Below are 12,633 nucleotides of genomic sequence, written 5' to 3' on the forward strand. Positions count from 1 at the left end.
TTATGGGATGTTAGGTTAATTTATATGTGAGTGCGATGCTGCAGTGTGACGCCCAAGCTCAGCCCTCTCATTAGACACAGTGAGAGCAAAACACCTGTGGTAGTGGGCTCTTACACACAGTGATTCATGAAAGCATTGTTGATTGTATAGCATTGTATATAGTGTGCATCTCCAAAACACCAGGTCTTGTGGCGTGTTCCCAGTATGCAGAGATTACAACCACTAAAAGTGGTCCAAGAAAGGACAACCGGTGAACTGGCGACAGGGTCATTGGCACCCAAGGCTCAACGATGCGTCTGTTCCCACAGAAGAGCTACTGTAGCACAAATTGCTGATAAAGTTAATACTGGCTATGAGAGAAAGGTGTCAGAACAGACAGTGCATCACAGCTTGCTGTGTATGGGGCTGCGTAGCTGCAGACCGGTCAGAGTGTCAATGCTGACCCCTGTCCACCACTGAAAGTGTCTACAATGAGCACCAGAACTGGACAATGGAGCAATGGAAGAAGGTGGCCTGGTCTGATGAATCACATTTTATTTTACATCATGTGGACAGCTGGGTGTGTGAGCATCACGTACCTGGGAAAGAAATGGCACCAGGGTGAACTATGGGAAGAAGGCAAGCCGGCAGAGGCAGTGTAATGCTCTGGGCAATGTTCTGCTTAGAAACCTTGGATCCTGGCATTCATTTAGATGCTACCTTGTCATAAAGGGGCGTATTTGGTTTGCAACAATGTTTAGGTAGGTGGTACGTGTCAACGGTATTCCCTAAAGACATTGGCCATTTTCAGCAGGATAATGAACCCTGATACACTGCAAAAATTGTTCAGGAATAGTTTGAGGAACATGACAGAGAGTTCAAGGTGTTGACTTGGCCTCCAAATTCGCCAGATCTCAGTCCAATCGAGCATCTGTGGGACGTGCCGGACAAACATGTCCAAGCCATGGAGGACCCACCTCGCAACTTACAGGACTTGCGGCTGAAGTCTTGGTGCCAGATACCACAGCACACCTTCAGAGGTCTCGTGGAGTCCATGCCTTGATGGGAGAGAAGCGTTTTGCCGACACAATATTAGGCAGGTGATTTTAATGTTATCAGTGTAAATGTGATATGAAGTGAATGTCATATTTATGCATTTTTATAAAAATATAGATCAATTTGAATCTTTTCATAAAAAAAAAAAAAAAAATCCTATCATTCTGTAGATGTGCATATATTTACATTAATGCACTGTGAAATTATATGCCTCCGCCACTAGGTGGTGGAAGCATTACATTTTCAGGTTTTCCATGCGTCCATCTGTCAACTATGAGTGTTTGTAATATTTATATGGAATAACACTGCAACCAGATGAACTGAGCCGATTTTGGAGGATCAAGGTAACAGCAAGGTTAAAATGTCTAAAACAGCTTTACTTCAAGTTTCCTGTTTGATGTACGCTATATGGCCAAAAGTTTGTGGACACCTGAAGATCACACGCATACGTGCGTTCCAAACATCCCATTACAGTTTTAGTCCCTCCTTTTGCTGTGATAACAACCTCCACTCTTCTGGAAAGGCTTTCCACCAGATTTTGGAGTGTGGCTGTGAGGATTTGCTCATTCTGGCCAAGCCACAAGAGCATTAGTGAGGTCAGGTGCACAGTCAGAGTTCCAGTTCATCCCGAAGGTGTTCAGTGGGGTTGAGGTCAGGGCTCTGTGCAGGCTACTTGGTTTCTTCCACTACAACCTTGATCATCATGGAGCTCGCATTGTACGCAGGGGCATTGTCATGCTGGAACAGGTTTAGGCCTCTGTATTTTGAAATTATAAGACTAGAGCGTACAAGACATCCTAAACAACTGTTTGCTTCCAACTTTGTGGCAACAGTCTAGGGAAGAACCTCAAACGGGTGTGATGGTCAAATTTCTACAAACCTTTGGCCATATAATGCATATTTTAAGGGTATTTCAGATATACAAATTATTAGCAAGAAAGACGAGACTTGGTGGTAGTGGAGGCATCCCTATATAATTTCTACTAACTGCCACTATAGCAATTATTCCACTATAGGATTGTCCATGAAAATTTGGAGCCTTAAACTCACTGGGTCACTGGCCAACAAAAGTTGAGAACGCCTAGCCTAGTCAATTAGGCTTCCAGGTAACCAAAACATGGGGCTGGGCAGCACGTAGGAGCTTCCACACAGTAGTGTTATCATCAGAACTAAACGACAAAAGCTCAATAAGATATAAAAAAGGCAGGCTGAGCCTTACCTTACTACACATACCATCTTTGCTACAGTTCTTATTGTCTTTATCCGTCGCTTCCTCTTCAACCTGAAAATACAGCACCACTAATTAACACGCGCTCTACAAGGGTGCAAACATTAAAGCTGTGGAAAGCGATGCGATGTACCTCTTTCCGCCATTTGAGCTCACAGAAGACCCGCTCGAAGCACTCGTGCATGTAGTTAAACTGAGGACGAGAGAAGCTGTTAACACTAAAAAGGCACCACACACACACGTTGGTGGGTGTGTAAGAGAAGCGTCAGATTATGTAACACTCACATATGGAGTGAAGATTTTGACCCAGCGCGGCTTCTTCTCGCCTCGCGCGTACTCGAAGCAGAAAGCCATTCCCTCCTCGTCAGTGTCCCACCTCTGCATTTCGCCCCACTCGAACGCTATCACCTGATTCTGGGTGTGGGCGAGATGAAGAAAATAAACAAAGGGTGTTTAATAAACGTCTGCAAGTCTTTCACTGAAACTACATTTTCTCTCAATATGTCCGACTTATATACTGCAGCTGTTGCAACTACACTTACCGTCCACTTCATTAGGAACACCTGTACGTTCATACAATCATCTGATCAGCCAATCACGTGGCAGCAGTACAATGCAAAAGAAATCATGCAGACACAGGTCAATAGCTTCAGGTAATGTGACTTTAACTGTAACATGGTTGTTGGTTCCAGGTGGGCTGGTTTGAGTATTTCAGAAACTGCTGATATCCTGTGAATTTCACAGTGTCCAGAGTTCACACAGAATGGTGCGAAAAACAAAACACATTGAATGAGCGACAGTTCTGTGGGTGGAAACGCCTTGTTGATAAGAGAGGTCAAAGGGAAATGGCCATTTTGGTTCAAACTGCCAGGAAGGATACAGTAACTCATACAATCTTTCTTTACACCTCAAGGATTGACACTTTTCCGCTCACCAATTTTGTAAAAGAGTGCTTATTTGAATTACTATAGATTTCCTGTCAGCTCAAACCAGTCTGGTCAGTCTCCTCTGTTTTGACGCATCATCAAGGTGTTTCAGGCTGCAGACCCCATGCTGACAGTAAGTTTTTCGTGTAAACTATAGAGAAAATACCAGGAGATCAGCAATTTCTGAAATACTCAAGCCAGCCCCTCTGGTACCAACAAACATGCCACGGTTCAAGTCACAGAGATCGAGATCAGGATCACCCCCCCCCGCCATTCTGATGTCGTGACCTGTATCTGCATGACTGTATGCATTGTGCTGCTGCCACATGATTGGCTGACTGTATAACTGCATAAATGAGCAGGTGTACAGGTGTTCCTCTTAAAGTGAGAGTGTATATGTTTGCTGTTTATGCCAGCTATTTAGATTTTAATTCATAATACTCTCTGCATGACTGTTAAAGCTTAAACACTCCATCAGCCTATGCATTTCTATTGAAGCAAATTAACCATTATTTAACAAACAAATAATTTACTAGAAAATTTCAGAAACTTGATCATTTGCAAATTCTGGCTGCGCTCTCTCGCTCTCACCTCTAGAGTGCCCTCTTCAGTGCAGGCGTGCAGTTTGAAGTGCCGGATGCTAATGGCTGTGATAACGTGGCCCTTGCGGCGTGAGTCACAAGCACAGTGAGGAAAGATGATCTCATTGTAGCCTTCACATGACCTCACCATACTTAGGTACTACAGACAGGGTGTGAGAGAGAGAGAGAGAGAGAGAGAGAGAGAGAGAGAGAGAGAGAGAGAGAGAGAGAGAGAGAGAGAGAGAGATTTCTTCACCACCTTGGTTATATCCAAATTGTGTTACCATGGTTAATGGGTGTATGGTTAATGGTATGTATGTATGTATGTATGTATGTATGTATGTATGTATGTATGTATGTATGTATGTATATATATATATATATATATATATATATATATATATATATATATATATATATATATATATATATATATATATATATAAATATAAATATATATATAAATATATATATAAAATATATTACAGTAAAATACAGATTTACTTCATGTTTGTCTGCCTTTGCTCGCAATGAAATTTGGTCTTCCTTTCAATCTGATCCTTTCAGCCACAGCTGTTTACACAATTACATTTGATTCAGTTTTTTAAAATTTGTTTGCTAAAAATTGTTCGATATCATTTTGATTCGTTTGCTATTAAAAAAATGAGAAAGTAGCAGATCCATCTTGACTAAAATAATGTAAAGGTAACGTGGCTTGTTGAGTGGTTTCTTCCCATCTTCTGTCATTTTTAAAATGGAACCGTTATCACTGCTTAAACTCAGTCCACACAGTCAGCAACATCACATTGCACTATTATAGGTATTATATAGACAAATTGAAGGCTGTACTGTACATGCATTCTGCATTATTATTGGCTTTAGAAACACATGGAACAGAAGTAACGGACCCCGTGATTTAAACTGTAATGAGTTGCTTTTTCATTACAGAGAAATGTAAATAAATTATAGTAATGCATCAATTTGTCAACAATTCCTCTGTCTTAATCACATTCAACAGGAGCATTTTCTACATGCACACACAAAGTTGTTGAGACCCACCATGGAAACCTTCCTCTGTTCAGCCAGTTTCTGCAGCTGGTATGATTTCTCTTCTGCTTTAATAAACCCCCTCTTCACATCATCCAGTGCCTAAGAGAGAGAAGGGGGGGGTGTCATATACAATACACAAAGCCTCATACAAAAACTACACATGCATGCACACCTACCTGGTGAAAGCAGTAGTTGATGGCGAGCTCGTTGTCGTTCAGCAGGATCTCCTCCTCAGTGGTGAAGAGCCACTTGCGCAGAGTGAGGCAGGTACCGGGAACGGCCGATGTGTAGTTCTGCACGTACAGCTTATGAGGGAACTCGTTCGGAGCCAGTTTCCGCACTGACACGAAGAACACACGAGGAAATCAAAATGTTACACCACTTCCCTGACGTAGGAGATTTTCAGTAAACCCCTTTATGTCTAACAGTTTGATCTAATATTCAAGTCATCATGGATTAGTCATTTTTCCTATGCAGCATTCTCATTTTACTATATCATCATTTAACTTAGTGAGGCTACACCTTTCAGCACAAACGAGGGGTTTTTAGCACAAGTGTATAGTGGCCAGGCCTCCAACCTGATAAAGCATCACTGTGGCAGATAAAGAGGTTGTGACCATGGCAGAAAACCGGGAAAGCAAGTAGGAGTCAGACGGATTCTGATTATACACACACACACACACATACATACATACATACATACATACATACATACATACACACACACATACATATTATATATATATTATATATATATATATATATATATATATATATATATATATATATATATATATATATATATATATATATATATATACACATACACACACACACACACATACACACACACACTATATACACACACACACACGCGCGCACATACATGATATCAGATTAATCAACTGATACTCAATGAAACAAGTTAAAGTAAAATATTGCTGAAATTTATTACAAAAATAAACAGTACTGATTGTACCATGAAAATATACTCTACTTTTTTTTTTTTACTGAAAAATATATAAATTATATATATATATTAAAATAAATAAAAGAAATTTGGGCCAAACTAAAAGTAACATTCCAAATAACAAATAAAAATAGAGACATATCCAAAATGAAAAAAAACAAAAAAAAAAACAAAACAAAACAAAAAAAAAAAACACACTTCAAATAACACAACAAAATTTGTCAGTGATCATTTTTATTTCGCCTCTAAAGGCCGCTCTTGTACTGTATAATGACGGCGGACAACGGATGCAAGCGGATTGTTGTGTGAGTTTTTGAAGATAATCCATTAGTTCTAGCAATCAGTTATCAGTGCCGATTAATCCCAGAACCCAGCATAATATTCAGTCAGTAGCATATTACTACTATGACTTATGATGTACATGCTGTGAAAACCAAAGACAACACCTGTTTTGTATATTTGTGCTGCTGTGAGGGATTCTATTCAGGGGGTTGAATAATTTTGAAACTGGAGAAATCATTATAAGTTGCATTTTCGGTTGAATTTGGGGAAACCACTTGAAGCATTCGTTGGGTTGAACTATTTCAATTGCTTTTGTTTGATTTGTTCATTGCAAACAGCTGAAAGTCTGTAAATTTTGACAATAAACCTGATTTGCATTGGGGGTTGAATAATTTTGATAGCTTCTGGACATACCACATGAAAACATATATTTTGAGGAAGCCATTGAGCAGTACGACAACTGCGAATAAAAGCCTATTGTGTTTAGTTACAAGAGTTAGAAAATGCAAGCCAACAGGTCCTATGAATTTAATTGGTAAAAACGTCCTCATTGCTCTTATTAAAATACCGATTCGGAAAGTGAAACTTTTTAGAACAAAGTGCCAAAGAAACTTTCAGCCTGCATGCTAAGTAATGACAAATATGAGCTGGCTGCTGTATATGGCAGGAGTCAATGGGGGTTGTATCCAAGTTGCATGTTCATGAATAACCACACATCCTTGAAGCTTTTATCAAAGAACGTAAAGAGGTACAGACATTACTGGGCCAATTTAGTAGTTTCTTATTTCTTTAATTTTAAAGTATTATTTCACATAAACGTTTATATGATTTCAAACAGATAATAGAAACAGATAAGCTGCAAAGCATCTATGACTCATTTGAGGTTTGTTTACAAAGCAAATCAGAACCAATGAGGAGATTTTAACACTGAAACTGTGAAAACTAAACCGTCTGCCTGCCCAGCCTGCTACGCTGCGTCCGTTGTGATTATTCTGCATGCCAGGGACTGTCACAATCACGAGCGCTGATCTAGTGTCATTATTTTTATTATACATTATCAAGCTGTGTCAAAACTAAATCTCCCCTCTCTGACCTCCAATACAGTTCATTTAAATAATACACCGATCAGCTATAGCATTAAAAGCACCTTCCTAATATTGTGTAGGTCCTCCTTGTGCCACCAAAACAGCTCTGACCCATCGAGGCATGAACTCCACAAGACCTCTGAAGGTGTGCTGTGGTATCTGGCACTTAGACATTAGCAGCAGATCTGTAAGTCCTGAAAGCTGTGAGTGCCACTGTAACGACATACTCAATGCTACTCACGTCACCTGTCAGTGGTTTTAATGTTATGGCTGATTGGTGTACATTATCAATTACAAAATTGAATATTTGTATGAATGTACAAATAAATGTTGAGATTGGCACTGGTGTGTGACATTCACACACTGCAATTCAAATATCAGCCAAAGCCCTCGTAGTACTACCCACAATTCTTTGCTTTGTTTACAACTACAGTATACAGTCAATGAACTCCCCATGACCTTGATGGCACTCATTGTTTGAGTTGAAAGCCTGGGCTCTAGTGCTTAATAATAATGAAACGCCATACGAGTTAGTTACAGATGGAGCCGCAGTTGTGTGAATGGAGTACAACTAGCAAAGCAGTTTGTCTCTTCTTTTAACCGATGAGGGTAAAAAAAAAAAAAAAAACATTTTATTTGTTACTTTACACCTTACACTCTATTTACACATTACACAGAAACCTGTCTTGGATGAAGCCATGTAAAACTATGTACCACAAAAGTGTGCTCAGATTTATTTTGACATAAATACAAAACAGCACTAATGCCACATAAGCATTCTACAAAATCCTGGTTGTTATCTGATTACTTTTGCTCAGTTATTTTGAACGCTTCTGAGGGGGTGATCGACTAATCAATGGTGAAACAGCAGCAGGACATTTAGTACTGAGAGTCTGATTTAAGATTGTCAATCCGAATTAGTTTTAGCCGAGTCGGTTTGACTGCTTCCTAGTTCTACACGTCTGTGTTTATCATTTGATCTGAGCCAAGTGCACGATCCTGTCCCCTGAATTAACGCCCCATATACACTGAATCAAAGTTATGGAACTAGAAATGTCCCATAATGTTGCCCTAGAACAGAGAAGTCTGAAGGAGCTACACTTACCAAATGAGTGGTTAATGACTTCAAAGAGAGCAAAATAACTGGCGGTAATACTGTCCATCCCAACCTTCAACACCACAGCCTGGGACACAGAGAGCATTCGTTTGAGAGAGAGATAGTGATGGAGAAACAGCAGGTGATAGACAGACGGACAGGCAGACAAAGAGAATGAGAGCGAGTATGGTGTTTCCAAGCTTTTGTTTCTAAGCATTGAGAAAATGAGAACATTTATGTTGCATTATTTATAACATTAAACAATATTAAGTTGAATATATAGTGGAAACTGTCTTATCCACTTAAACTTAAAAAAATATCCTTATGAACAAGCACAATGTATACCAATGCATTGGCTGGCTTATAAAATTTAATATTAAGAGTATGTGTTTTTAAAAACAAATTAAAAATCACACAAATAAAGCACAAGACATTCTGTAAGGAGCACTAATAATAATAAAAATAATTGAGGTGTGTGTTTGTGTTCGACAGACAAGAACAAACATGTTTAGACAGCAAGGGAAAGAAATAAACTCCGGCCCGTGTGGCACTTACGTTTAAATAAAACACACTAGGAATGTCATGTTATATTTCTTTCAAGTCTGAAGTAATCGATATAGAAGCTAATACTGTTAAAAATGTTTATTTTGTATTTATTTATTTAAAGCATTTTTCACTTCACCGTAGCTACAGTTGTGTCCAAAAGTTTGCATACCCCTTGCGGAATCTGCTAACTCTTAATACTGTTAACAAAATAAGAGCAATCATAAAAATCCCATGTTTTTTTTATTTAGTTCTGTCCTAAAGAAGCTATTTCATATAACAGATGTTTACATATAGTCCACAAGACAAGATAAAAGCTGAATTTATAAAAATGACCCGGTTCAAAAGTTTGCATTCCCTCGATTCTTGATACTGTGTGTCGTGTTAACTAAAACACACAGTGCAGAATTGTCACTTTGATTTCAACTTTGTCTTAGCCTGATTTTTGTGATGTAAATAAACAGAAGATGAGCCTATAAATTGATTTCTTCTTTGGTCTACAGGGCAGTGTTGTGCTTCTATATGCAGTACCTGGTACACCTGGTCTGTAGTGCAGTTCTTTCGAACTCTGACAGTTACTGTGGTTTTATCCGGCATGGCTATCCTCAACTCTACATCGGAGACTCCATTATAGTTCTGAGAGAGAGAGAGAGAGAGAGAGAGAGAGAGAGAGAGAGAGAGAGAGAGAGAGAGAGAGAGAGAGAGATCAGTGGTGAAGATCCATGGGCAGGCAGTTTAAGGAAGAACGTTCTGATCACCTTGAGCACAGGAGAAACAAAGTTGAATGGCAATAAATTAAGAAAATGGGTGAAGAGTCCAGAAGTACACCTTTAAAACTTCACTCACTACCAAGAGGAAGTGAATACACACAAGAACTCCTTACAATGCATAGCTCACAGATTAGAAGCACAAATACAGGTCATATTTCATTAAAGCAAACAAACAAGGAAACATGCATTCTTTACTTGCCTTATACTTCTAAACATAAAATAAATCAGCCAATCGTCAGATGTAGCAGCTTTCCGCTGATGTGTTATAATTAGATACCACATTAATAGGAAATAAAAAACAATCTTAAATACAGTCCCTTGCATACCTTTTCACACCCTTTGACCTTTCCCACATTTTGTTGCATTTGTTGATTGGATAAATTCGACTGCATGGGCCATTCTAGCACGTTCAGTGTAGTTTTGGCAGTATGCTTATGGTTGTTTTGACTTCGTGTAAGGTAAAACACTCTCCCTGGTCTCGAGTCTCTTGCAGACTGAATCAGGGTTTCTTCTAGGATTGACCTATATGTGACTTCATCGATCTTGCCCTAAACCCTGACAAGTTTCTCAGTCCGTGCTGATGAAAAGCACTGACACAACATGATGCTACCACCACCATGTTTCACTGTAGGGATGGTTGTTCACCTACTCTCACAAAAATGAGTACCAAGTTATGCCCTTCCTTGTCGCTGGGGTGGTACTCTTACCCTTTGTACCTTTATTATACCTCTTTCACCTGTAAATGTGTATATAGTGTACCTAATATTTAATGATGCATAAATGGACAGTAATGAACTATTAGAACGAAGCTACTAAAGCTACTAAATGCACAAAACATGTACCCTTAGAGGTACCACCCCAGAAAACTGAAGTCTCCAGAATGCCTAGTGGCAAACTCCAAATGGGATTTCATATGGCTTTCCTCTCAGTTTGTGGAATGACTCGGGTATGTTTGTCCTGTGAACAGCTTCTACCATCTGTGGATTTCTCCAGCTCTTTCAGATTTACCCTTTGCCTCTTGGTTGCTGCTCTGACAATGCCTCTTTACCCAGTCACTGACTTTTGGTGGGCCTCCTCTACGCAGGACTGCAGTTAAGCCATATTTTGTCCAATTGTTAACAAAAAAAATTTATGGTGCCCTGAGTTGTGTTCAGAGTTTGAGATAATTTTTTTTTTTAAATCGCTGATTAACTGTGGTTAATCATGAAAAATAATATTGTTTTTAAGACAAAAGGAGAAAAAGTATCTGGGTACTCGTTCGGAGTATTCAAAGCCTGCAAAATGCTGTTTGTGGCCGCCATCATAACCAATTAATAAGATCAAAAATATGGAATGCATATTGTATATCGTGGTTCATTTGACTTACCTCATCTGATTCAGACAAGAATTCCTGCATTATATCACTCTCACCAATCACTCGCACAGAACACACTGTGAAAAGTGAAAGAATAAGAGAGCAAAATGGAGAACATGAGTATTTTATGAGAGATTTTTCGATTCTACACTTATCTTCTAAAATAATCCTCTGTAGTGTTTTCCCTTTCATACTAAATACAACAGAGCACGGTGTGATATTAATAATACATCTTCTTCTGTCCATCCTCATGAAGTTACCTTTAGTTTGCATTCAGACATACACACCTTGCCTTAACAGTTTCTTAGAAAAATCCCCTTTCTACTTTGGCTTACAGTATCGGTCATGACAATGTCTTACTCAAAGAAAGTAACTTCACATGACAAGGTTCAGATTTTAAGATTCAGACAGATTTGATGGCAAACCACAATACAATCAACTTGTTTAAAACGTTCACAAATTAAACATGTTCATGGGTGTAAAGGACTACTGGTATATTTTTAATATTTCTGTGTCCCTTGCATTAGCTGTAACACTTTTGTATAGTTTTTAAGTTAATATTAACTTAGATTTGCTGTAAGTAAAATATTGGCTCGCAATTTCACCTGCAACATATGCAGAAATAGAACCATCATATAATCTACATAACAAATTTATTCCTTCCCTGGAAATGTTTCTTCCGCAAGGCAGGCAACACAGCATATTACGTAATAAACTTACATACACTCTGCCTAGTCTGAAATCCCTTGGACACTGAATCAGGTTTCCTCCTAAGATTGACCTATAAGTGATTGCATCCATCTTTGCCCTTAACCCTGACAATTTCTCAGTCCCTGCTGATAAAAAGCACTGACACAACATGATGGTACCTCCACCATACTTCACTGTAGGAATAGTGTTTGAGCACACACTGAAAAATTTGTTCTAAAAAAAGCTGTGCCTTTCCTTGTCGCTGGGATGATTCCCTTACCCTGTGTACCATTAATATACATTTTTCACGTGGAAACGTGGATAACGTGTACCCAAGATTTAAAGATTTTCTGCACATTTCAATGTAAATTATATACACTTAAGGTTAAAAAAAAAAAAAAAGAAAGTGTACCCCTTAAGTTGACCACCCCAGCAACAAGAATAAATAGTTAGGAGTGAAGAGTAAGATAAATATTTTATATAAAGAAATGTAAATATTTAGTTCGAGCCATATTTTTACACATTCTCTTTGTGTGTCTCACCTCTTTCTAGGTATTCCTCCAGTCCCCTCCTTCGGGCGTCCAGCTGTTGCTCAGACAAAGAGAAGGGCCACTTCCCAGGCAGCTTGGGGAACGTAAAAGTGGCAAACTCCTTCTTAAGGTTTTGATGCAGAATGGCAAACTCCCTGTAGCGCTTGGAGCAGAGCTGTCTGCCAGCCATATACACATTATAGACCTAGAGCAACCCCAGACAAAGATAAGAAGAGCTTAATTCAACAGTTTACGGAGGTTTTTTTCTGGCATTTTAGACAGGTATTTCTAATCATATTCTTTAAATGTATTTAAGCATAGACATCTGTAAGGACATGCACACATTTATGTTAACACATTTTATAGAGACATCCCCCAAAATTCTATATATCCATCAGAAACAACAGAACTGCAGTTACATTTTTTTAACAACATGTTTAAATATTAAAACAATGAATAAAAATGTATGCTTTTAAGACATCAATAGCTTTCT

At 38.7% G+C, this 12,633-nt stretch overlaps 1 protein-coding gene across 5 annotated transcripts in view; it reads right to left on the reverse strand.

Moving 5' to 3' along the window:
* Positions 1 to 12,633, reverse strand: part of snx27b (sorting nexin 27b) — a 34,768-nt gene that overhangs the window by 6,491 nt on the left and 15,644 nt on the right. For 2 of the 5 annotated variants that reach the window (XR_008396420.1, XM_053680149.1), the window contains exons 3-13: positions 12,153 to 12,345; positions 10,933 to 10,997; positions 9,328 to 9,432; positions 8,263 to 8,341; positions 4,997 to 5,160; positions 4,830 to 4,919; positions 3,781 to 3,930; positions 2,549 to 2,677; positions 2,397 to 2,456; positions 2,269 to 2,317; positions 957 to 1,037 (exon numbers count right to left, since the gene is read on the reverse strand). Coding sequence is in view for 3 of the 5 variants with exons in the window: in XM_053680149.1 (XP_053536124.1) it covers positions 957 to 1,037; positions 2,269 to 2,317; positions 2,397 to 2,456; positions 2,549 to 2,677; positions 3,781 to 3,930; positions 4,830 to 4,919; positions 4,997 to 5,160; positions 8,263 to 8,341; positions 9,328 to 9,432; positions 10,933 to 10,997; positions 12,153 to 12,345 (1,165 nt within the window). In the remaining 2 variants the exon portion in view is untranslated. Of the gene's footprint in view, positions 1 to 956; positions 1,038 to 2,254; positions 2,318 to 2,396; positions 2,457 to 2,548; positions 2,678 to 3,780; positions 3,931 to 4,829; positions 4,920 to 4,996; positions 5,161 to 8,262; positions 8,342 to 9,327; positions 9,433 to 10,932; positions 10,998 to 12,152; positions 12,346 to 12,633 lie in introns of all 5 variants that reach the window. The other 3 variants (XR_008396425.1, XM_017476507.3, XM_017476517.3) reach the window with 3 other exon arrangements.

Source organism: Ictalurus punctatus, chromosome 1 (assembly GCF_001660625.3).
Source record: "Ictalurus punctatus breed USDA103 chromosome 1, Coco_2.0, whole genome shotgun sequence".
In the NCBI taxonomy this organism is placed as follows: Eukaryota; Metazoa; Chordata; class Actinopteri; order Siluriformes; family Ictaluridae; genus Ictalurus; species Ictalurus punctatus.